At 39.2% G+C, this 23,482-nt stretch overlaps 1 protein-coding gene across 10 annotated transcripts in view; it reads left to right on the forward strand.

Moving 5' to 3' along the window:
- Positions 1-23,482, forward strand: part of LOC127435411 (CUGBP Elav-like family member 2) — a 206,874-nt gene that overhangs the window by 57,274 nt on the left and 126,118 nt on the right. For 4 of the 10 annotated variants that reach the window (XM_051688882.1, XM_051688883.1, XM_051688879.1 and 1 more), the window contains exon 1: positions 17,458-17,661. The exons of 1 other annotated variant lie outside the window; for it this stretch is intronic. In XM_051688882.1, coding sequence (XP_051544842.1) covers positions 17,543-17,661 — 119 coding nt within the window. In that variant the 5' untranslated portion in view covers positions 17,458-17,542. Of the gene's footprint in view, positions 1-17,453; positions 17,662-23,482 lie in introns of those variants that run through there. 5 more of the 10 variants (XM_051688876.1, XM_051688881.1, XM_051688878.1 and 2 more) reach the window with 4 other exon arrangements.

A 23,482-nucleotide genomic window follows, 5' to 3' on the forward strand; every position in this document is an offset into this window, starting at 1 on the left:
TGCATTCAGTTCAATTAGGATCTCCTTAAAAAATCTAATGGGATACTCACAACTGATTCCAAAAGAGTTTGACGTTAGCACGTTGCTAAGCTAACAATGTGATGAAATATGTAAGTACGGATTTAGAACAATTTAAACAGAAATTAGTTTGGCTTGTGTTTTATAAATGAGGCCCAAAATTTTGTACTGTTGTGTACATTGATGTCGATAGTTCAACTGACGAAACATTGACAATATGTATTTTAAAAGAGTTTCTCGTGTACAAAAAAAAAAAAAAAAAAAAAAAAAAAAACCTCAGGAAAACAGGACTTGTGAAAATTAGTCGTATATCCATTATAGACTAATTATTATTTGAATCAAAATAAGCCCAATTTACTTTCTTAATGCACATTCCTGGTCTGATTGAGCACAGTTTATCAGTGCATGCTATTCTTAATAGAAACAAAATATCATAACTTGCTCCGCCTCTAAGAGAACTTTGACTTTTGACTGACGTCACCAAGCCCTCTTAGTTTTCAACCCTTCCCCTCCAACCGCCTATCAAATAAAGACCACTTTTCATGAACCAATCAAATCCTGATGGATAAAATCATTTCCAGCTCTACATATTGTCATGTTGAATCTCCTGTTTCAATGTTTACTTTAAATATAAATTTCCAAACCCACAACTGCACTTATCAAATACAGCTCAGAATGTAGTATGTACCACAAAGGAGATAAATAGGGAAAAAACATGCATTAAATAGGAACACAATTTCCAGGAACACAATGATGTAATGACCTGGGCATCATGTGGCCTTTATGTGTGCATATGGGATGAATTTGCCAGATATTGTTGGATTAATCATGGTGTTTGTTTGAATACCCCAACCTTTCTTTAGTATACCACACCCGAAATTACCTCAGTGTACATCAGCATGCCAAAACTTTTGTGTATGTGCGTGCATGTGTGTGTTCACAGCAATTTTTGTGTGGCTTTATCCAGGGTGCACCGAGAGCAGACAAAAACAAGTGATATATATATATATATATATATATATATATATATATATATATATATATATATATATATATATATATATATATATGCAGTTACAACAACATGCATGAAAAGGATTACTTGCATGCAAAATCTGCCAAATAGTGAGCCATTTTACCTCACATGTTATAAATGCTTAATAACACTTATTAACATTAGTAACCTTTTAAAGATTGTACCTTAATGGAAAGTGGACACCTGTGAAGCATTCATAAAGGAGTTGCCAAAAAAGTCCCTTATGGTTAATTGGTCATCAGACTTTATTATATGATATATGGTGTGAATGAGCATGACCTGAAAAGTGTTTTTGCAGAGGACTTCATGTAACTAGGACTAGTTAAAACCATTCTTATGATTTCAACATGACAAAGAAAGTGACAACACAAGTGAGTCAAGACATTAAAGTAATGAAAATAAATACTAAGCAGACTGTTGCAGAATAACACAATCCCTCCTTTTAATCGCACTATAATAGACTTTTTGATTAATATGCATACGTGTATTAAATAAGCATTTATACAGTATGAAAGTTAAAATGTTATACTATTTGGCAAGTATTGATGAAAGTTGACCTTTCTATGCATGTTACTATAACAGCATATAACTGATTTATAACGCATTTGTAAATGACTTATTAGTCATTAACAAACCCATTTAAAAGCACTTAGCCATGGGAACATTAATGTAAAGTGCTAATGACATTTCTGTATGTTGTATATATCAGAGGTTGACCTTAGCCGAAATACTGACCTTAGACGAAATACATTAAATAAAGACACAAATGACACGATTATTGGCATACACAGAGTATAGAACTATACAATTTATGTGGATAGCATAGCCCGGATAATTTGCTTTTGGAAGAATTTTATGAGAAATATTTGAATTCATATTGAAATCTGGCGAACCTGAGCACTGTTTGAGACTTTACTGAGATCACTTCTGAAACTCTAGAGGTAACACAAGGGTCTTTTTTCTTAGAAGAAACATCTGGTGCAGGGTAACAGGTTAAGCAGTCTCGACTGGCTCTCCATTCAATCTCATTGCTGTCTAGGATAAATCTTATTTGTGATTTTTCCTTCTGAAGCTGCAATCCAAAATACAGCAGCAAACTTAGATGCACAGAGGCTCTCTCTCTTTCTCTCTTTCACCCCCCGTCGCATATCAAAGGGAAAAGGAACAGAAAGAAAGGGAACAGTGGAATAAAATAATGTGTGACTGTGTAATTAGATCCTGTGTGCAATCACTGATTCCCTCGTGCTGTAAGACTGACTGCCTCTTAGCATGCGGAATCAGAACCATTTCTCCTATTTTTCTTTTTTTTCCACTCCCTTTTTCCGGTACCGGGGATCTTAACAGCAGTGGGGGGGCCGAGGGGAAAGGGGGGCGGAATCGGTTGTCAGCTAATTGCATCTCTCCGTGGCGATTATGTTCTCATAGAGAAAACAACCGATAATTATGGGAGCCGGAATGGCAGTGCGAGAGAGCGGTTACCGAACCATCATGGCGGCCGTGTGGGACCTGGCCTCATTATCACCACGGAGACTGACCCGCCCCCTTCACCCCAGCAACCGCACTAATTACCATCCAACCAGACCTGTCAATCAACACTATTTATAATCTAAATCTGAGAGAGGACAGACAGTTAAAGTGCACATAAAGGTAGTGTAAAATTAATCAATAAAACTCCAGTGGTTAAATCTACTATATATCTTCAGAAGTGATATGATAAGTGTGGGTGCGAAACAGATCAATATTTAAATCCTTTTTGTTTTACTGTAAATCTCCACTTTCACATTCTTTCAAATTTTTAAAGTGTTAGGCAGCCCTCTGAACGAGCTGCACCACAGTGCTCCGTCTCCGTCTATTGGGGGAGGCCCCTTGATGAGCAATGCGGTGAGGCCTCGTGTAGGCTGAGTGATACGAGGCGTGAGACCGTGGAGCACTGCCCTGCTGTTACTCACATTCCTAATACCTCACAGATGTGCTGGATCGAGAAACAGCTGTCTAGTATTACGTACGCACACAAAAACGCTGGCAGCCCCCAACAGCCGGTGGGACATTTCATTCCAAAAACTATACACACTGTAAGTTTACAAATAAAAGAAAGCAAAAAATAAAAAAATAAATTAATAAATAAATAAAAAACATCACGTCCCACAGCTACGATGAGAACATCCATGTGTCTTAAGCTGTTAGAGAAGTAGTTCACCTAAAAATGAAAATGAGGTCATCGTTTACTCACTCTCATTTCATTCCAAACCTGAATTACTTTTTTTCTTCCGTGGAAAGCAAAAACGAATGTTTGCAGAATATCTTAGCCATTTATTTCCATATAATAAAAGTAAATGAGGACTGGGGCTGTCAAGCTTCTAAATTACATAGTCTAAACGACTTATGTGCTAATCTTGGTTGACATTATGTGACATTTTAGAGACTATATATATACTGTGTGTGTGTGTATATATATATATATATATATATATATATCCTTCATATTTGCCTTGTATGTTTCACCAAAATAATATTTGCATTTGTTGTTCAGCTAGTCAACAGTTTAGACAGTGTGTGTGTGAATAAACTAAAGCTTCTAATCAGAGATACCCTGAATGACTTAGTGTCTGAATACTCTGCTTAATTACACATTCGCACACAAAGTCCCGTCCCTCATCCCTGATTGGGTTATTGTCTCAGATCTTTCTCCTCTAATGACCGCTGGGCCCCCCCTCGCACTGAATATTCATGAGAGGAAGTGTCTCACTAGATGGCAGTGCAGCTCAGTGTGGCCATGCTAATGAGCTCACAGGGGATTAATATTTATGAGATCTGGGATGAAGATACTGAAATGTGACTTTGTGCGAATGTGTGTATGGTGACTCTAAATCAGTTAGACAGCAAAGAGTGGCCTGTCATACACACACAGACTTAAAGAGGAAGAGAGATTGTTATTTCACCTGTTTTAAATACATTTGTTGGGAAACAGAGAGAACATTTACATGGGTACAGTGCGTATAATTTCATGACACAGCATACGCACAACATGCAGAGTATATAGAAATTTATACTACAATTACACTTCAAAATGAGAATTCTGTCAGCCTTTGCTCATCCTCATGTCGTTCCAAACCTGTATGTTTTTTCCTTCTATGGAACACAGAGAAATATATTTGGCAGAATGTCCAAGCTTATCTTTTCCATACAATGGAAGTGGATGGGGACTAAGAGTGTCGAGCTCCAAAAAGGATAAAAAAAACCCCCATAAAATCACCATTAAAGTATAATACAAGTAGTCTATACAACTTGTGTGCTATTGTCCAAGTCTTCTGAAGCCATACGATAGCTAGCTTTCTGTGAGGAAAAGACAGAAATTCAAGGCATTATTCACTGAAAATCTTCCTTTCAAATCTCATTCACACATCAATGATGATTAATGATTGAAACATATGCCAATCTTGGTGCAACGTGCCATGTTTGAATTGAATTTAATGATATTTGAGAACAACCAAAGTGATCTCATTAGTATTCATATGTATTCTTACGTAAAGTGTGGTTAAAGCACTCATTTGCCTACATTTGTGTTGACACTGATACATAAAATTTTGACGTATTGGCAGAATCTACAATGTAAATAAATTTTACTTAAGAACAACTTTACATACGTTCAAATGTTTATGAATCCTGTTATTGAATTCATGGAATTATTTGGTTTATTATATGTATAATCAATGACATTATTAAATGTTAGATGTTATTTATTTAACACAGTTGACACATTTAACTATTTTGACCTTATAACGGTTTCATTCTGTTCTGTGATTTCTGGTGCCGTTTTGCACTACTTTTGTACATCTTTTTGCCATTTTTCTGAATAAATTGTGATTAAATGTATCTGGCATTTATATTTATATATAAATGCCAGATAGAATGGTTAGAGTTAAGTTTAGTAAAAATGTAACTATGCAAATGTATTTGTAATATAAAGGATTTGTAAATATTTTTACATTTCTCATGCGGTAAATACAAATGTACAAAAATGTAGATTTAAATGTTATGTGTGAATAGCTGTGAATATTAATGAGATCTGGTTGGAAGTAGTGAGTTTGGAACAAAATGAAGACAAAAAAAGGTCAAACTATTTACTTTAACCTCCTGAGACCCCTGTGTGCATTTTCCATTTCCCTTTTTTATTTGTAACAAGTAGCACCTAATAAACAAGCAAATAAAAGAGAGCAATAGATTTCCTAAAAAAGTATGTCCACATATATGGACAGTGAGACTACGTTGTGAAATTTTAAATAATACTAAGCTATAGAAAGTCAGATTTTTTTCAACAAATTGTTTATTATGTGTCCAGGAGTGTTGGTTATTCATGTCTTTGAGATGTTACAGACATTACAGCTGATTTTCTGTAAAGTTTAATAAATAATTCTGATTCAAAGTAATGTCCAGCATCATCCAATCACTGCCGACCATGTTAAAATAAAATTATACATTATAAATTCTGAATCTATGTACTGTTTACCATTGTCCCATGACTGCCAAACATGTTGAGTGGTCCAAACATCATCTGCAGCCTGAAACTAAACTTATGAAAGAATTTTAGGATTGAATGCACTTAGCTTCAAAGAAAGCTATAGGATGATCCCTTGCTTCCTATTTAGTGAATGACTTAACCTCCAGTGTGCTGTTTGTCTTCACTGGTCTTGGAACCACTTAAAATGAATATTTTTGTCATCCTAACTCCATATAAAGCCTCTGAAAGCAACATTTTTTTTTTTTTTTTTTAGCTTCGGATGAACCCATTTATTCCTAATATGAAAATGCACAGTAAATATATAGAAATGCATGAACTAATGTTAATGAATAGAATCGTATTGCACAGTGATAACAAAATAAAATATAACAAAATGTATATTAAAATGAAATGACCCACAGATGTGTTAAAGTTTAAAGTTATTCAAAATAACTAACATAACTGACTACTTTTGAGGAAATGCAGTACGAATTTTCACATATGTGGACATCATGTTTATCAGGGTGCTGACGCACGAATAATTAACAGATTGTTTAATGCGGCATATCAAACAAAACGAGACTCTCCTCTTTACAACCAAACTGTTTTTAATTAAAAAACTTAGAGGTTTCTTACCAGAAGCACTTTTGTTGGCGCTGCATCCGTAGGAGCGCTTCAAGAAAATTGACGGCATGCTGTTGTGTCATGTGACTCGGTGCGGCAGAAGTTAACCTTTTAAATGACATTCTAGAGTCTTGTGAACAGTATTCAGTCAGTTTAAATTAATTGAAATTATGCGTTGCGTATAGTGAAGCCAATACAACATCCACACATGTGGACGCAGGGTCACACGAGGTTAAGAAGATTTGTCACAATGAGCATGTGTGTGTGTGTGCAAAACATTTTCGTTATCCACCAAGCCTCTAACTTTGCCTTTCTACCTAGAAATTTCCACTTCCACTATTTAGAACACACACACATGAACAGAGATAGTGTTCACAGTCCAGACAGGTCCATCAGTCGTCAAACACTCCTATTGGGTTTGACCAGTCAGTGAATTAACCATTAACCTCTCACACACACACACACACTTACATAATATAACTAAAACATCTATAAATTGATAGCATATTGAAATACACACACACACCAATCCAGCAAAGAGTGTTCATATGCAAATGCATTTCTGGTGGTTGATGCCAAAAATAGAGCAGAATATAACAGGATTTCAGCTATTTAAGTGCACACACACACACACACACACACAGAGAGAGCAGATGAACCAGTCCAGACATGAGTGTCAGGTTGACAGCCTCATATCCAGAGGAATGCTTGCTAGATAGAGAGAGGATGTCTTCTCATTCATTTGTGAGGTATGGGTGAAAGAATTGTGCAACCCCCCTCAGAGTTGCGCCTCTGGCCTCCATCATCATTGTCATGCATGTGTGTATGCATGTGCGAACGTGTGTGGAGATGACTTTTCAAGGTTGAAAGAAGTGTTGATCAATTGAAATCACTTCTGTGCCTTTAATATTGCACACATACACATGTTTACAATGCTAAGCTTCCTCCCTAGTCCAACTAGACTATTTATTGAAACTAAACTGCAAAAATGGTTCATTCCGAAATCAGCGTGGTTACAGGGTTGGGTTCCTCAAGCAGTTCACTACAAATGACTAATTACTTCTCTGAAATTGTAATGAGATTGCCTTGCTAATTACTTAATGGGGAAAGTAATATCATTACTAACTGCTTTACTTTTAAGTTACTTTCTTAAACACTTTTCCGCTCAACAGATTCAAAATGTCTGAATTTCCTCCTTTTCGCACACATCGTCATACACTCAGCACCAAACATTTCTTCTTTTCAATGAATCATTATGGGGCAATAATTCACGTTTCACATATATTCTACATAAATAATATTATTTTAGAAGTATGTGTTAATGTAATCAAATTAATTGAAAGTCAGTAATTGTAATCTGATTACAAGAATTAAAAATGTAATGTATTACACTACTTAACAAAAAAGTAGCTATATTAAAGTAACTAGTTACTTTGTAAGCGGATTTTACCCAACACTGTTTATAACGTAACAACCAGGAGCTCATTAACATATGACCGCCCACATTTGCATATATTTAGATTGCACCAGCTCAGCTACTCGTTTCGTAAAACAAAATAATGCTGGATTAGATTAACCCAGAGTCAAAAAATAACCCTGGGTGAACAATTTTAAATTAAAAAATGCGAAAAATGGTAAGAGAGAAGGTGGAGAATAGGGGACAAATCATTCATTGTCATCCTTTTATAATTATTTTATGATATGACGTTGAGGACGATGTTCCACAACAAAAGTCCAACTGTTGACAGCTCCTCACAGAAAGAGCTGGAAATATTTAGATTATATTCATGCTCCTCAATAGCCAAAAAGACTCAGAAAAGGGGAAAAAAGAGAGCTCTCTATCTCTCTCTCTCTCTCTCTCTCTCTCTCTCTCTCTATCTCTCTCTCTCATTAGCATCCTAATGAACAGATTCTCTACCTATTCTGTTTTCCTGTCAGTCTTAGAGAAAGCATGCCGGCTTTGAAGTGCCTACACAGACAAATCTGCATTGAAAAGCACAATAGTCCTTATTCTACTTCTAAAGCTTTCACAACTATAACACACACAGAGTTAGGTCAAATATGGACCTGAAATATATAAATAAAAAAAATTGTCTTTCCGAGCAAAACATTTTTCCTAATAAATAGTGATGCCAAATAGCCTCAGTGTGTGTGTGTGTGTCGGGGTGTGAATGTGTGCTCTTAAAGGAAATAATTGAAGAGACAGAACTCCAGCATCAGGCCTCTAATGAAAGGTGACAAATTAATTTCTGTCTCCTAATAGCTGAAAATAGAACATGTCCGACTGCCTGTCTAATTGTACGTGCCGCTTGGAAGAGTGCATGTGTGAGAGAGAGAGAGAGAGAGAGAGAGAGAGAGGGTGAGGAAAAGAATCTTTGTACATCACCTTTTTTTTTTTTTTTTTTTTTTGTTCTTTAAAATTTTCCTTAATTTTAAAGGTCCCTACTGTAGGCATTTAAATCTAGACAAAAGCTCAGAACATGCGGATAGGAGTGTGTAAGGTCTGTCTTGAGGGTGTGGAAAGAGCTTAGTCAGTTTGAAATGAAGCAGCAATACAGCGAATTGGATTTTCCAAAGCCTAACTGGACCCGCCTCTCTGAGATTCTCATTGGTCACCTGATTCCTACATCAGAGTGAGTTGTTGTCAACTTTTGGTCACATTACAGAGTGTCACTTTTCCAAACCCTTGCATTTTTTGTAATAAATGTATTTATTTTATTTATTTATTTTGTAATTAGTTCAGAAATTGCCAGATGTAATGCAAAATTGCCCCCAAAATTTAAAATGTATGGGCGAAAAATGCCCTTGTAATAAATGTTTATGTTTTGTTTATATCTGTATAAACAGCTTAAAAAATATGCATTCATAAAGGTAAAAATGCCCCTGAAAATCAACAGACTGCTTACGAGACATCCATTGAAGCCCCCGTAGGGCTTCTGCTTTGCATAGTTAAGTCTTAACTTGCATCTGTAGATGCAGCGGCAAGTGGTTTTGACTAATAAAGGTTTATTAAAGTTATCCCAAGCCCATGTTCATGATATCCATTACAGATGAATGATGTTTTTTAAGACAGTGATGTTTGAGGGATCAGAGATCATGCGCATTCAGAAATGGTTTGCGTCTTGCCCTGTACGCACAGAGATTTGACCAGATTCTTTGAATCTTTTAACTATATTGTGCACTTTAGAGGGTGAAATGCCCCAAATCCTTCCAATTTGTCTTTGGGGAACATTGTTCTCAAAGTGCTGGATTATTTGCTGAAGCACATGTTGGCAAATTGACAAGTCTCGAATGATCCTTGCTCTTGAAGAATAGGCTGTTTTGGGGTGCTCCTTATAGAGTATACAGTATTATGACACAATTGCCTCACCTGTTTCTCATCGCCTTGTTATTTTAACTCATCAAATTGTTATTAGTCTTAAATTGCCCCTGTCTCAACCTTTTTGGAGCATGTTGCATGTCTGATTTGAAATGACTGCAGATTTTCAAAAAAACAATGAAATTCACTAGGAAAAACAACATATAATGTGTAGTTGTAGTGCTTTCAATATAGCAAAGGGTGAATATAATTCACAAATCACTCCTTTTTGTTTTTATTAGCATTTTTCATACTGTCCCAACTTTTTTGGAATTTGGGTTGTAATGGAAAACAATGCGAAATGCGCTCCATGGCACAGCAAAATTTTTACGCTGAACGTTTGTGGTATGTGCATACCGCTGTAGAAAATTATTGTTATGAATTTTAGAAAGCGCCATATCATCCACCAGATGCATCCGATGTGCGACCCCCTTTAATTTACCCTGCCGTTTACACTTTACCAAATTTGTGTTGATAAATATGTCTGAAGAGACAAAGACTATTGTGCAACGAGCAGCCCTATTTATATCTGAAAAAAACAAAAAACATATATATATATATATTGATAATCATCTGTGTAACATAGACTCAGGAGAACCAGAAGTTAGATCAATTTACAGCTATACTTGTAAAGTCACAGAGAATATACAATAGGCAGAGGTCAGTATTCAAAATATACAGCAACGTAGGCAAATCTGATAATCATGGTCAAAAAACATGCAGAGGGTCGAGGCAGGCAGAAAACAATCACAAAGTGTATATCCAGGAACAGATCAAAGTCAGCAGTGAATCAGAATAACGATAACAGGCTGAAGTTTAAACACAGGCAGACTAATGTGGAAAAACGCTCAGAAATGTTAGCTGGGGCAAAAACAAGACTTGGCACTGAACCCAATGTTTGCAGTGCTTAAATAGTCCATTAAATAAGGTGCATGTGTGTAGTAATCAGTCCCGCTGAGGATGATGGGAATCGTAGTTCGTGAGAAACAGCTAATACTCGGGTGACGGCGCTCTCTGGTGGTTATTGAGGGGAGTGTTTGTAACAGATGGTACGGGAGTGATTTGCCTTATGATTTTGAAGGGACCCACATACCTGGGATTGAGCTTTCTGCAGGGCAGACGAAGGCTTAGGTCACGAGTGGAGAGCCAGACCCATTGTCCTGGTGTATATTGGGGACTCGGACGACGATGCCGATCGGCCTGCACTTTCTGTCTCCTCACGGCTCGCTGCAGATGAACATGCGCCTGGTTCCACACTTCCTCACTCTGCCAGAGCCAGTCATTGATGGCCGGTAGTTCCAGGGGCTCTCCTGACCAGGGGAACAAGGGTGGTTGAAATCCCAGCACACATTGGAAGGGATCATGTCGCTTTGGTTTTGATGGCGATACATCCTGAGGAAACGAGTGATCTCTTGATTCAGACATTCGGTCTGCCCGTTGGATTGAGGGTGATACCCAGATTTGATGCTGATGTTGACATTTAATTGATGGAAGAAGGCTGTCCAGACCCGTGAAGTGAATTGTGGACCTCGGTCGGATAAGATGTCATCAGGTAACCCATAGAACAGAAATACTTGATGTAATAGGTGTTCCACTGTCTCGAATGCTGTGGGGAGCTTGGCAAGAGGGATTAATCGACATGCCTTGGAGAAACGATCGATTACAGTTAAGATTTTGGTGTTACCTTGAGAGACTGGAAGATCGGTGATAAAGTCAAAGGCGATGTGAGACCATGGGCACTGCGGAATGGGAAGTGGTTGAAGCAGGCCTGCCAGGAGTAGTCTGGAAGATTTGGTTATTGCACAAGTGGGGCATTGGTTGACATAAGAAATGGTGTCTGCCTGCATGATTCTCCACCAAAATTGGTTCCTGAGCAGATGGAGTGTAGTCCTAATGCCTGGATGCCCGGAGCTGGTGGCGGTATGGACCCTCCGTAAAAACCTCTCCCGTAATGACTGTGGTACATAGGTTTTGCCTTCAGGACAATCGTGAGGAACCGGATCTTGAGACTGGGCCTGGTTAATCTCTGTCATGATGTCCCATTGGATTGGTGCAACGATTAGAGATGTGGGGATTATGGGTTCTGATGTCTGGTTCTGATTCTGAGCTTCAAATTGACATGAGAGGGCATCAGCTTTAACATTCTTAGTGCGAGGGAGATATGTGATTTTGAAGTCAAAATGTGTAAAAAATAGCACCCACCTGGCCTGCTGTGGATGCATTCTCTTTGCTGAGGTGAGCAGGGGAAGTGGATGGTCATATGAAACCCTTGGCCAGCTTCTCCTCAATGTAACTTTTCATGGCCTGGGCTTCAGGTTCAGATAAAGGAAAAATCCTGCCTCGTCGTGGGGTCGTGCCCAGTAATAGCTCAATAATAATATTCGGGTGACGGCGCTCTCTGGTGTTTATCGAGGGGAGTGTTCGTAACAATCTGGAAAATCTTCAGATTATCAATGCGCCTACTGGGGGCAGTGATGCATATTTCAGTAGGCTTAGACTGATTTCATCTAAAGAACTTTGACTTACTATCGCCGAATTCACAGTGCGATCAGTCTGCTCTGAAAAATTTGCATTGGCCACCGGATGCCTACGTCAGAGTGCTCTGTTGTCAACTTTTGGGTGTCACTTTTGCGAACCCTTGCATTTTTTGTCCTTGTGATGCACCTTCCCCATTGAAATCAATTCATTTGCAACATTATCTGATGCAAGTGAGTGATTTCGGTTTTGGTATGGTCAGATCAGTTCATTATGGGCTGGATTTAAGTTTCAATTGAATGTCTATGCAGACCTCTGATGTAAATTTGACAAGGCACACATCTACTTTCAAAGATTAACAAGCTCTTTACTTTCTTATAAGCTTTTCTCCTTTCCCTTCAACACACATGCACAAGCCCTGCCAAACCTTTGATCCACCGGCTGCAGCATCATGAATAGTCACGCTGTCATTAACGCTCATCAAACGCTTCACTCTATCTGCCATTCAGGGATTGGGCCTTTGTGTCTCTAATCTCTGCCGATTGGCTGTCCAAAAATTAGAAGGGGGCAGAGTTTGTTTTTCGATGGGCTGTAATGACAGGAACAACAGGGGATCCATCTCATATGAATTTATCAAACTTAAGAACAATTCTCTGCTACAATTTGATGCTGTGTAAGATAAGATTATTTCTTCAGCAGGCTGATTGTGGACTCGTGTATCTCATGCATGTTTTATAGCAGCTCTTTCTTTCAAACTGCTGCGTCAAGCCTTTTCTTTGGGGAAAAAAAAGACTAAATAATTCATCTGTGTTTTGGTGCATTCCTTTTGCAGAAAGAGAGAGAGATAGGGAGGGAATGAATTTAGGGTCTTCTTTTTTTCCAAGGGTCCCGCATGGAAAGCATTCTGATAGAGATGAGAGTGACAAAGCAAGTTAAAACAGTCTGAGAGAGCTTGTCAGGAAAAGGCAAACGCCGCTTTGAAGAGGTGAAATCGCACAACGCTGACGTCACATAATCTTTATTTTATTAATGTTAACCTGAGCTCAGATGAACCCTCACATTCAGACAAAACAACCAACATCTCTCCCTGTCTCTCTCACTTTGTTTCTGCATTCAGTGGGATATTCCTTTGATATTCCATCTTTTTAAGGCTTGATAACATTTAATAATAAAGGCAGAACCTCTTGATGTTGCGTCAGGCTGACCTGCTTAAATAAACACACACTCTTGCAATGTCTTGAATGGAGCCACGGATAGCATGGCAGCCCCAGTGCATGTCATGCACATACTGGAGTTAAAACTGCAAGGTCATGTCCTGTGTACGGCCTTGAAAACTGTATTGAAGGCTTCATCTAAAATGCTAAGCCGTTTTTACCTGGACATTTTATGACTGTTGTTGGAGGAAATGCTCAGTTGTCCAATCTTATATTAGCCTGCTAACCATTTGCGGCATAGACAGCCTTTAAATGCAGGTTGTCATGGCTAAGAGCGATTTGGCATTGACCTTTTAATTACCCTTAAAGACCACACAATTAACCAAGAAGAGGAAAACTGTAAGATACACAGAGATAGAGATAGTGAGTGATTATTAGTTTTAAACAGAGGTGAATAAGATCGGTGTAGTGACATAAGAATAAAATGGGAGACTGGAAATGATGCAGAAACGCACAGAGGAAGACAAGGAGATGGAAGAGAATGGAAGATAGTGGCTTGTATGGAAAGATACTCTTAAGTAGGTCATTTCATTAAACTGTAAATGCAATATAATGAGTTGACAGAGGACGTTATGTTTGTGCAATGGACTGAACATGATTTTATAATCAGCCTGGTTTGGCTTTGTGTGTGTGTGTGTGTGGTTGTTTGTGTGTTGGTGTGTGTGGTGTGCACATTGTCCCGGGGCACTGTGTCGGTGCATGCAGATATCTCATCTCTTTTCACTCTATCGCTCTAACCTGCTTGTCCTCACTTATGGATTGTTTTTGTCTCGTCTTGTCTCATTTCGTCTTGTCTTGTCTTGTCTTTCCTATCCTCATCTCTTCTCTTCTCTTCTCTTCTCTTCTCTTCTCTTCTCTTCTCTTCTCTTCTTAAATAATGCACTAATCACTCATAATGGGCCCCATGGACTTATTCAATTGACTGTGATCAGGTATCTGCAGACACAGCTAATCAAATGCTGTTGGCAGAGATCACAGGAAACCAGAGATCATGCCTGGCATACAGTATATTTCATCTAGGACTGTCAGTAATAGCTTGACTTCAGCCCTCATGCAGACAGACATGTAGATTTCCTCATTACAAAACAAATGCCAAAAAAGAGACCTCTGAAACGCAAAGGGCTTTTGGTAATGGCAATGAAAAACAGTGCAAATTAGAATTGATCTGTAATACATTTGGCATTTTCGTATAGCTGTTAAGTTTCTTGCCCACATGTGGCTCTACGCATGCCACTCAGAAACGATTGCTTTTGGACAACCAATACATTTACACTGACTAGCTCACAGGAGACTGGCAGAGAGGGTTGTGTTAGTAACAGCCAGACAGAAAGACATAAAAGGAAACAGATTGAACAGAGAGACATTTGGAACTGGTTATTTTACGCTTCTAACCAATTTTGTTTGCATGACATCTGTAATCGAAATCAGTTCGCTTACTAAAACCCTAATCCCCTATGAGAATCAGATGAAACGTATTTTTTGGAAGCCAGTAAACCATTGCGAGATGTGCATCACTTTCACTAGATACGTTTTTAGGACGTTTAATGGGGCAGCTCAGGATGTCAGGTGTTTGGTAAACAAATTACTTTGCCAATTATTGCAAGTGTTATGAAAGATCCAAGTGCACAAGGTGCAACACAGAATTTTGTCCTTTAATGAATCATGCCCTTGATCCTCCAATGTGTTTTTCTCGCGATGAAACTTTCATGAGCCGTAATAAACATGATGCATTTTTAAACAGGCAGATCTTGGAGACATTTTGAAGGGAGAGAAAGAGTGAGAAAAGCAAAGACGTAAGTATGTTTTTCTGGAACAGAGAGAACAAGAGAGGGATGGAGAGGTAGGAACAGATGGTGAAAAGTAAGAGCAATGACAAGAGGTTATTTTCACATGAGTGTGACTATTTAACAAAATGTGCCTATTGGGAGGGAAAATTGGCTTCTTAGAACTGCACATAGAACACACACACACACACACACACACACACACACACACACACACACTGAGAGCCCTCAGATAACTAATCCACATCCCTGGTGGTTTTCTGCTTTCCCACTGCCGAACTAATTTATCAAAACAATGGTCCTCACAAAATTAAGCCTCTGGTATTGTCTTTGCAAAAAACACACCGTTGAAAAGTAGCACTGATGCAAAACCTATCTTGGAATCATGCCCTTGTCTCAAAATTTGGCGAAGCAGACAGGATGAACCACTCAGACCAAAGAAAAAAAAAAAAAGTTTCTGCCAAAACAGCACAGTTACCAAATTGTCATGGTTACACTTCACAAAAAGGTTCAGTTTGTTAACATTAATGCATTAGATATCATAAACTAACAATGAATAATATATTTTTACAGCATTTATTAATCTTGGTTAATATTAGTTTATAAAAATACAACTGTTCATTGTTAGTTCATAATTTACTGATGACCTTCAGACCTTTCTTGTCTGAATATGCTACACAGCTCCTGATCCAAGCTCTGGTCATTTCAAGACTGGACTACTGTAATGCCCTGTTGGCTGGTCTCCCAGCTTTTAAGCCACTTCAGATGGTCCAGAACACTGCAGCACATATGGTCTTCAATCAGCCATAGAGGGCTTATGTCACCCCACTCTTGATTTCACTCCTCTGGCTGCCAGTAGCTGCCCACATCAAATTCAAGGCTTTGACCCTGGCCTTCAGGACAGCCAATGGAAAAACTCTCTCTTCAATTCACTACTCCCGGTCTATTTCCCAACTGGCTCTCTGCGGTCAATGAACAAGCTGCACCTGGTGGTCCCTTCACAAAGAAGCACAAAGTCCATTTTATGATCATTCACTCTCTCTGTCCTTCCATGAGCCTCCAACCTTCACACAATCTGCTGATACCATCTCAGCATTCAAGAAACAGCCGAAAACACATCTATTCCATGAGCCCTTAACCAATCAACGCTAAATGCAAAAAAAAACTAATTACTAATTACTACTCCAGCCACTGTGAGAACTTGGCAGTGCAATACTGAAGATATTGCTGACTTTTGTATGACAAAATGCTTGTTTTGTTCCTCATTTGTAAGTCACTTTGGATAAAAGCGTCTGCTAAATGACAATGTAAATGTAATGAAATGAAATTAAAAATGTATTAGTATATGTTGAAATTAACATGAGTTGACAGATTTCACAGAAAACCGCATAGTGGATGCTGGGTTCCAACTACGATTTCTAACGAAAGGATATCTAACATGTTTGATATTTTTGAGTGACTATCCACAACTACAGTGTAAATCTTGTAATGTATGATGCTCCATGAGTCAAATCTAAAGTCATTGAGAAGCCAATGGAAATCGAGTGTGCCGGGCCACAAAGATCCAGAAATGGGGATGGCGAAAAATCACTCAAAATGGAGCTTACCTTTTAATGGCACTCACCTCCAACTGTCTCTTGGGGCCGTACTGGCCGCGTCTTCCCACCCAGATCCCCACCCAAATATGTGTCTTTCGCAACTCGGAACACAGAGTAACAGCAACAATAATGGCAACAATAACAGCAATGCCCCTGTACATGTTTGTTTACATCTGTCATGTGTCTCCAAGAATGGGGGAGCATCTGTTTTCATATGAATTTGCAATCGGATTGGATTGACTTTACAGATGGGTAGAGTGTGATCCTCAGTTGTTTGGTTTGTGATGGCCAGTTTTGATCTATAGCCATTTACAAAGTCGGTGTATTATACCTAGTATTTTTTAGATTTTTTTTTTTTTTTTTCAGATTTTAAAAATTGTGTAGTGTAATCCAACCTTAAAGGTCAGTAAAGCCAGGAAAGTCTACTTTAACCATGTTAGTTCAAAATATCATTAGAACAAAGATGGACGTTCTTGATATAGAGTAAGCTGCCAGTCCAGACATACTGTAATTTCCTATGTAATCAAGAACCATAGCTTTAGTTTCATGTCTTAACTACTTTTGCAAAATGTTTGAACGTCCACTCTTTTAGTTGTTATTCTCGTCTAGAATGGTGAGACGAGATATGAGCTGTCCTCACAGGGTGTGGGGTGTCCTGGGCCACAGCAGGCTTCTCCAAGCTAGCAAACACCAGGGTAACAGCACTAGCTCTGGCCCAAAAACAACATGAGCTGTCAGATTGGGTTATCACAGCCCAGTGAATCAGACGGGAGGAGGGAGGGACAGGGGAGGAGGAAGGGTGGAAGTGTTAGAGCGAGAGAGAGAGAGAGGGGAGGATTCAGACACCAGAGAGAAAAGGCTAGTGCACAAGCGCCACAGCCGAAAGCACAAGGATCGTGTGTGTGTGTAGTGCGTTCTTGTGTTCGGAGTAACGGCAATGTTGGAGCACTCGTCTGAGCTGGGCTTTGTGCCGAGTGTGTGTGTGGACAGCATGCGATACTCATCCACGGCGAACAGCGCTGTCTCCATGAGGACCGCAGAGGAACTGCTGTTGAGGTAAAGCTGTCCCTGGACAACGCACAAAGACATGCATACACACACTCACTCACACATAGATCTGGCAAGTGTTTGACATCCGTAGCTGCAGGTATACAGCGAGCTATTTCAGGAATGTTTGGTTGACAGCAACCCTCTGGTTTTGCTGCCGTGGTTCATTGACATGCTGTTTTTTAGGCCGTTTGAGTGCTACGGATGTGTGTGTGTGTGTACGGTTGTGTTTTATTTAAATTGCGGAACCCTGCCTGCGCTACACCACCTGCACTTGTCTTCCTAAGCGTAAAAATGCGCAGCTTGTAAAATTTCCCTCTCGCGTTTCTCTTCCCTGCGGTTTGAGCCTCTCAAAGACTGAAGAGTTGATTCAGCTATAAAGAAGTGTGTGCGTGGAAGAGCGCGTTCATATACCCAGCATGCATGCAGGATTATGTGCATATGTGTGAGTGACAGAAAAAGACATTACCGCTGTTGATAGTAAAATTGTGCATGCAAATTGGGCATGCCAAATGCGAATCACTGTGCTCACTTATTACAGTCGCCTTCCTGCACTTATTGTGGTCGCAGTCCTAATATGTATTAATGCATCCCACAAAGGGTATGGGTATAATTGTGTGTGTTTAAGTGTGCAAACACACTTGCATGGACTAAATTCAGAGTTTGTTTGGATGTAATAATCGCATTAAACAAAGACAGAGAGACAATCAGGAGGGGTTAAGCCCTGTCCCGCCAGTAAAAAGATGTCTGCTTTTGTTTGCATGCCTCTCTGCCAATTGGGTTTTGTAGAGAGGTGGGGGTCTTGAGAGGCATTTGGGTGGAGGGGGGGCTGGTTCATTGGAGAAATAGAGCAAAATAGAAAGAAAGATAGGGAGGGTTGTGCTGAAAGCAGTCTCAACAATGGGATGGCCCAACAATGAGGCTGTCACTTCATGGCTTGTTTGTTTATCTCTCTTTTCCTCTTATTTCTCTCTCTGTCTCTCTGGCCATTTTTTTTAGAAGTGCAGGAGAAGGGTGCTAATCAGGCCACATCAGGTTGGTTTTTATCCCAGGGTTATTGGCGGTTAATAACGCGGGCGTTTAATGTGCGGAATGTAATGGGCTGTGAGGGCATTAGTTGGGCTGGAGAGGTGGCCATGTTGGTTTAAACAGTAGATTTATGGCCTTTTACTCATTCATTGTGCTCGTGCTCAATGGCTTTTAAAATAGCCCCAGAGGAACATGAATCTCTCCAATGACTGTGGTCAGGTCGTCTGGTGCAAAGTGCACACATATATCTGTCTCATAACTCAAACTCCTCCAATAAAGAAATTTCAAATGGAACCATTTGGTACAATACTTTGCCTACCACAAAACAATCAAACACACACATGTGTGCAGGCACAGTCATTAGAGAAATGTGACCATATGTTAGCTATTGTACCCCAAAATGACTTGGGTCTATTTGGTGAATCGGCGTTCTTTAGAGCGTTTATAGTTTGTTTGATGCAAAAAATGATTTATGATGAGTCACATACATGGTAAAGCCAAACATACATTTGATGTAATGCTTCATTCATTGAGGCCTTGCATTGATTTATGCTGCTGTGCCTAACTTCAATCCATCTGATTCTGAATGTACCATGTAATGATGTCTAGAAATGTGATAACTATAATTACGATTGATTGTAAGGTGCAATATTGCTCTGCTCTGAAATGTATTTTGTTGTGCTGTTTACTTTTTGGCAGGGTAATACCACAGCTGTGTTTCAAAATCTTGTCAGCTGCCTACCTAGTTGGCATTTTTGGGCATCACAGTCTCCAAGCCTAGTGAGCTGCCTACCTAGACAGTATGTTTTGGCATCACCATCTCCAAACCTAGTGAGCAGCCTACCTAGACCGCAATTTTGGAGATCTTGGTCTTAAAACCTAGTGAGCTGCCTACCTAGACAGCATTTTGTGCATCACAGTCTCAAAACCTAATGAACTACCTACCTACTGCTGACAGCATTTTTGGGCATCACAGTCCCAAAACCCAGTAAGTTGCCTACCTAGAGTGAATTTTTTGGCATCTTATTCTCAAAACCCATGCCTGAATTGATAACATTTCTGGGCATCACTGTAACATTAAAACATTTGATTATGATCCTTAACAAATTCTGTCTACATAGGCATACATGTATGTGTATTATTTTGAAGCTAACAAACAGGAATATATTATCTGTTTAAATGTGCTAACTAATACTGGGTGTGCTTCTCACAAGAAGTTGACAAAGGGTTAACCAATCACGGATGACACCAGGGCAGTTTGTGCTTCACAGCCCATCATAAAAGCTTACACTCTCTTCCTAAAAACCACACTTACAGCACCGCCGACTTTTTGCTGCAAACCATGGAATTTGTACTCTGCAATTAGAGGTTTGGAAAGCCTTTCATTGCGGTAAAACAAGGCGATGGTGGTCATGCCTGTGGTGACAGGCTGTTGTCACCGTGCATTCTAGCATACAATTTTGAGTGTGTGTGTTGTAGAAATGGGTGTTTTTGTGTTTTAGCAGAATGACCTGTCCCTAGGTGCCCAACGTCGAGCTGTGGCTCAGTGGAGCTGTGTGAGTTTCAAATGAAAATAAATGAGGAGCAGTAACCTGTGCTCTCAGGGTCCTGCTTTAATGAGGCAAATGGGGGGAGGGATGTTGAAACAAATAAATGGGTAGAAGACGGAAAGAGAAAGAAAGAAGAAAAGGACTTCTTAATGAATGTAGGACTTGAGGAGAAATGGCAAATTTATTTAAACTCCAATTTCGCTACTCGAGACCTGTTCAATTAAACTAGTAAGGTCCACTGCACTTGGCGAAGATCACTCATAGAGTTTGGCATTCTGGGATAGTAAAAGGCAGAAATGTTTCTTTAGTCTGATTTGGGATGTTTTTTGTGGTTTAGCCAGCAGATTTAGTTCTAGATAAATATGACAGAACAGTGTTGTGTGTGGAATGAATATTAGGGATGTGTACCATGGCTGAAATGCATTGTGATAGGTTGCTGATGCATTGTGGTGTCATAATAGCATTACGTCTAGTTGACATGGCGATGATGTAAACAACAGGGGTCGAGTTAATATAGTAGATTAGACAGGCTAGTGATCCCAGATTACAGTGACAAGCTTACACAGTCTGTTTTAGGCCAGAAACATACTCTACACATGTACACAAACACAGATGTGAATGCTTGAGACGATGCAATGCCAGCATTGTCCCGTTGTTCATACTTTACATACACTCTTATAGTACTTTAACTAAATTTGAACTAAATTAGCTAACTCACTCAGCAAGAATTTCTTCAAACTGTTGCTCTGTCGTGACAGTTAGGGTCAGGTTTAGGGTTAGGGTTAGGTTAGGGTAAGGGTCAGGTAGGGTTAGGAGAAAAATATAAAACTGACAAAACAAGAAGTTTGCGCTAATGCTCGCTATAGCAGCTGCTGTAGAGAGAGGCTTCGTTATGCATTGCGCTGAGAATGCAATGCATAGTTGCATTGTGGTATGAACAATGTGTTAAATTGAACTTGTCCAGCTCTAAACATTTGCGTTCATATAGTTGCGAGGCATTCCAGAATGTTTTCTGAGAATGCAACGCATAGTTGTGTTGCGATACAAATTGCGTTCTGACATTTCAGAATGCAACGATGCGTGAAATCGAGCTTGTGTTTACGATGATATTTTCTTTGTGTGTGTGTAGAGTTTGGTTAATCTGTACAATGATAAGTGTATTACTTCATTAGTGTGCATATATATATATATAAATATATATATATATATATATATATATATATATATGTGTGTGTGTGTGTGTGTGTGTGTGTGTGTGTGGGTGCATATCTGAGAACAGTGTATAACCAGAAGCAAAGTATGTAACATACCGTAACTGAAAGTATGTGTGTGTTTTTGTATTGTCCTCCAAATGAGCATGCTCACTGTTTTACATAATCCAAGAGCTAATAAACTATTCTTGAGCCCAAACAGACTCATCTGACAGACCACAAACAGCCCGTCTGTGTATCTACGTGTCCGCCCCTACGTGCGCTCACACTTGCATGGACATGGCTACAAGCTAGGGCTGGGTGGTATGACAGTATATACTGTGTGACAGTTGAAATGTGTCAGTACAGATTCTGTTTAACAGCATATTGGTACACATTTTGATATACCATTCATATCTTTATGTTTGCAATATTACGTTATTTACACATGAGAGTAACAAAGAAACATGGAGTAATGCGAAAATACAAAGTGGTACGTGTCCTAAACAAGTCAAGATTAGGAAGACATTTTTATTAAAGGGCTGTTGTTATGCACAACACAACATTGAGTTTTGTTATTTACAGTTGCCGAGATTATCAGTTGCAAAGTTATACCAATATTACAACTTCATTGCTATGACAACGCAACGCCGGTCAACCTTATAAGTGATTTTATCACACTTAAATCACGTAGAACAGAGATTTTATCACACCACATTCATGTTAACAGACACATTGTCTATGTCTTGTGGCTATACTTTCGAAACTCTGTGTATTTTAACAATTATGGACTGGCCCTGTTCACTTCCATTGTAAGTGCCTCACTGTAACCGTGATTTTATGTTACAAATACTGTCAGTTGAGCTGAACTTGTGTTGAACACGGAACATTCCTTTAATATATCATTCAATTGATGTGCAGCCCCAGAGGATTATCACATGGTTACTTAATATATAAGCAAAAAAAAAAATTGGGGGTTGAATTTGCAGCAAAAATAACTATATTGTGATTTATGCTGTATTGTTACTGTGATATAAAATGACTTTGGACCTATCGCCAACCCCTACTCTATGCTTTTGCCCTATTACGTATTTTTTCCCACCTAATATTTGCCATCTTTAACATGTTCTCCTTCATTTTTATCCATTTCTCTATCTATCTCCCCTACCCCCACCCATCTCTCATTCTCTCTTTGTGCGGTTTGAACTCCTGGGTGTACTATTTTTGTCTCTGTGCATTGCAGCCTGCCGGGCCTGTCTTCCTCTCTCTCTCTCTCTCTCTCTCTCTCTCTCTCTCTCTCTCTCTCTCTCTCTCTCTCTCTCTCTCTTTCTCTCTTGTGTTCCCTCGCTCTCCTCCTACGTGGTCAATCAATACGTGTTATAGGCCAGCTGGGTCCAGACCCAAGGGGGAGACAGAGAAGGTGTGAGAAAGAGAGAGAGGAAAAGAGAGAACACAAAGAACAAGGACCCTCAAGAAAATAAGTGAAGAGGTGAGGAAAAGGGGGAAAAACAACATGACAACAAAAGAACAGAAGGAGGTAAAAACGGAAAAGTAACAATAACAATAGCAGAAGGGAGAACAGGGAAACCTTTGACCTGAGAGTGAGTGAGAGAGAGAGAGAGAGAGAGAGAGAGAGAGATTGAGCAAATGGAGAAACTGAATGAAAGACGTCTTGTAGCTAAATTCCATTATCTTCTGTGAGAGAGAATTATATCAGCCCTCAAATGCTTTCATCAGAGAGACTTTTTAACCCCAAGAGAAGGAAATATGAAAGAAGAAGAGAGGAAGATTGTGGCCAGTGGCATGAGCACTTCTTCTGAGGTTACTTAACAAGCTGCTTACATGTTCTTTAAGCGATTTAAAAAAAAAAAAAATGAAAAAAAAAAAAAATATATATATATATGTATATATATAAATGTGCCTACTACCTGACAGATTACATTGAAATAGGTGTTTTAAGATATCACAACTGTCGCTGTGACAGCCCTAGGCTCTGTAATCTGCAAAAATGTGTCAGGGGATTGGCCCACACTTATTAGCCAATTAGAAATGCTCTCTGCC

Source organism: Myxocyprinus asiaticus, chromosome 45 (assembly GCF_019703515.2).
Source record: "Myxocyprinus asiaticus isolate MX2 ecotype Aquarium Trade chromosome 45, UBuf_Myxa_2, whole genome shotgun sequence".
Classification (NCBI taxonomy): Eukaryota; Metazoa; Chordata; class Actinopteri; order Cypriniformes; family Catostomidae; genus Myxocyprinus; species Myxocyprinus asiaticus.